The sequence below is a fragment of the Protobothrops mucrosquamatus genome, unplaced genomic scaffold, assembly GCF_001527695.2.
Source record: "Protobothrops mucrosquamatus isolate PMUCROS unplaced genomic scaffold, P.Mucros_1.0 scaffold8933, whole genome shotgun sequence".
Classification (NCBI taxonomy): domain Eukaryota; kingdom Metazoa; phylum Chordata; class Lepidosauria; order Squamata; family Viperidae; genus Protobothrops; species Protobothrops mucrosquamatus.
Window position 1 is genome coordinate 15,965 of NW_015394726.1, and position 2,132 is coordinate 18,096.

The following is a 2,132-nucleotide window of genomic DNA, read 5'->3' on the forward strand; positions in this document are numbered from 1 at the left end:
AGACACCCTCCTGCAAAGAAGCGTTAACAATTCCCTGGAACCAGGCTCGTGTACCCTCCCGAGCTGCCAGTACCAGCCAGGAGGGGCACGGATCCAACAAACATGTGGTTGCATTCAGCCCTCCCAAGACCCTGTCCACATCCTCGGGAGCAACAGAGTCAAACTCCTCCCATATAACCGTCTCAAGACCTGCTTCCGTGACTGTAGGGGCACTGTAACGGCCAGAACTTTGAGGACCAGTCATAAGTAGCATTTGTTCAGTTATTACCTAGGGACACCTGTATCACCAAAACCCAAAGGAACATAAAGATTATTGAATTTATCTGATTTAAGATTGTAGCTCTCAAGTTAGAGCTATACACAGTCCCAAGATACACAGCTTCATCTCTTTCTCTCTCCATTATTAAACCAATGTTGAAATTTCCTCCATAACATTTTTTTTCACTCACGCCTCTCTTAACTCATGATGTTTATTTCAGACCATAAGAGTGTTATTGAAGAAGCTGGTCTCCTTTCTGTGTCTCTTTTCTTAAAGATTTAAAAGAAATGTGTCTTAGTGCCTTGGCAAATCTGACTTGGCAATCCAGGACGCAAGACGAGCACCCCAAAACCATGTTCTCAAAAGACAAGGTACGGATCCGTTGTTTCTGCTCTGATCTTGGACCTCTAGAATGGCTGAAATCACACAGGACAATTTTGCTAGTGGTGGTTGAAAGAAACCTACCAGAAATCTCCTATTTATGTGATTAAATGTTGCTTTAGTGTTAAAAAAATATTTATCTGCTGCTTAACCATGGTTGGGCGTCATTCAAAGCCATTTAGTAGAATAACTAGTGCAATTTAAAAATTTATCCATGGAGCCAATGCAGTAAGTAGTAAGGCCGTTTCTGAGATGAACAAAAGTTGTTGTTTTTTTCTAAAAGTTTGCAAGAGCTAAAATTCTCAGAACCAGCTTCAAGAACACTTTCCTGGTATCGAGTACGGAGGGAATCCTGATTTGGTAGCAAGGATTCTTGGGATGGTTTAAACTTTTTGCCCCCTGAGAATTGAGTCTGTTTTGGTTTCACACAAATGAGAATAAGCTTTGTACATTTTGTTGAATGTTGAGAATCATTTCAATGCTCCTGATGAGAGGCCATTTGATCAGCCGTGCTCTCTCATGCCACACATTTCCTCATACAGAAAACTTAACTTTTCTTCTTGGTAGGAATGTATGTTAGAAGAGCATTCAGTCACATATCCTGCTGTTGATTCAAAGTGTGTGTGTGTGTGCGTGTGCGTGTGTATGAAAGAATGTGTGATGCAATGGTTAGGAATAAGGAATACTTCTCAAAGTAACCTTATTTAAAGGGCTCTAATGAAGAAAAAGATAGAGGGAAGAATGAGAGTCCCCTTCTAGGGAAGATGGGTGACATAAAAAAATTAATATATTAGTTGAATTGTGCTCTGTGAGGAAAGGCAGAGTATACATTTATTAAATCTTGGTGAAATATGTACCTTCTATGTATTTGTCACCCACTCAGAATTCCAGATTATCTCCATGAGTTAAGGAAACTGCCTTTAGCTCTGTCTTAATTGTACCTTGCCTCTTGGGTGGCAAAGCAAAATGATCTTTTAGATCTGTGCATCCATAATAAACTTTAATGTCAATTTAACAGAATAACGTGGAATGTTATAGTCCAATTTCCTACTCATCCAGGAAACCGTATACCATTTCAGACAAATGGTTGTTCAATCTCTTCCTAAAAACCTCCAGTGTTGGATCACCCACAACTTCTGGAAATTTCTCCTTAGATCTAGGTTGGTTCTCTCCTTGATAGGTTTCCATCCGTTGCTTCTTGCCCTGCCTTCAGGTACTTTGGAGAATAGGTTGATCCCCTCTTTTTTCTGGCAGCCCCTTAGATATTGGAACACTGCTATACTATTAGCTCTATTCCTTTCTGTTAAACTAGACATACCCAGTTCCTGCAACCATTCTTCATATGTTTTAGCTTTCAGTTTGCTTCAGTGCATAAAGCTTAACACTGTTTATAAATCTTTTATAAATAAATCTTTTATAATAAAAAGTCTAGCCATATCGTAGGTCAGACATGTCAAACATAAGGCCCGGGGGCTGGATGCGGCCCACGAAG

The 2,132-nt window shown here is 40.0% G+C and overlaps 1 protein-coding gene across 1 annotated transcript in view; it reads left to right on the forward strand.

The window, feature by feature from the left end:
* Positions 1 to 2,132, forward strand: part of LOC107300877 (set1/Ash2 histone methyltransferase complex subunit ASH2-like) — a 17,161-nt gene that overhangs the window by 5,754 nt on the left and 9,275 nt on the right. The window contains exon 3 of the mRNA XM_029287055.1: positions 536 to 630. Within this exon, the coding sequence (XP_029142888.1) occupies positions 536 to 630 (95 nt within the window). The remainder of the gene's footprint in view (positions 1 to 535; positions 631 to 2,132) is intronic.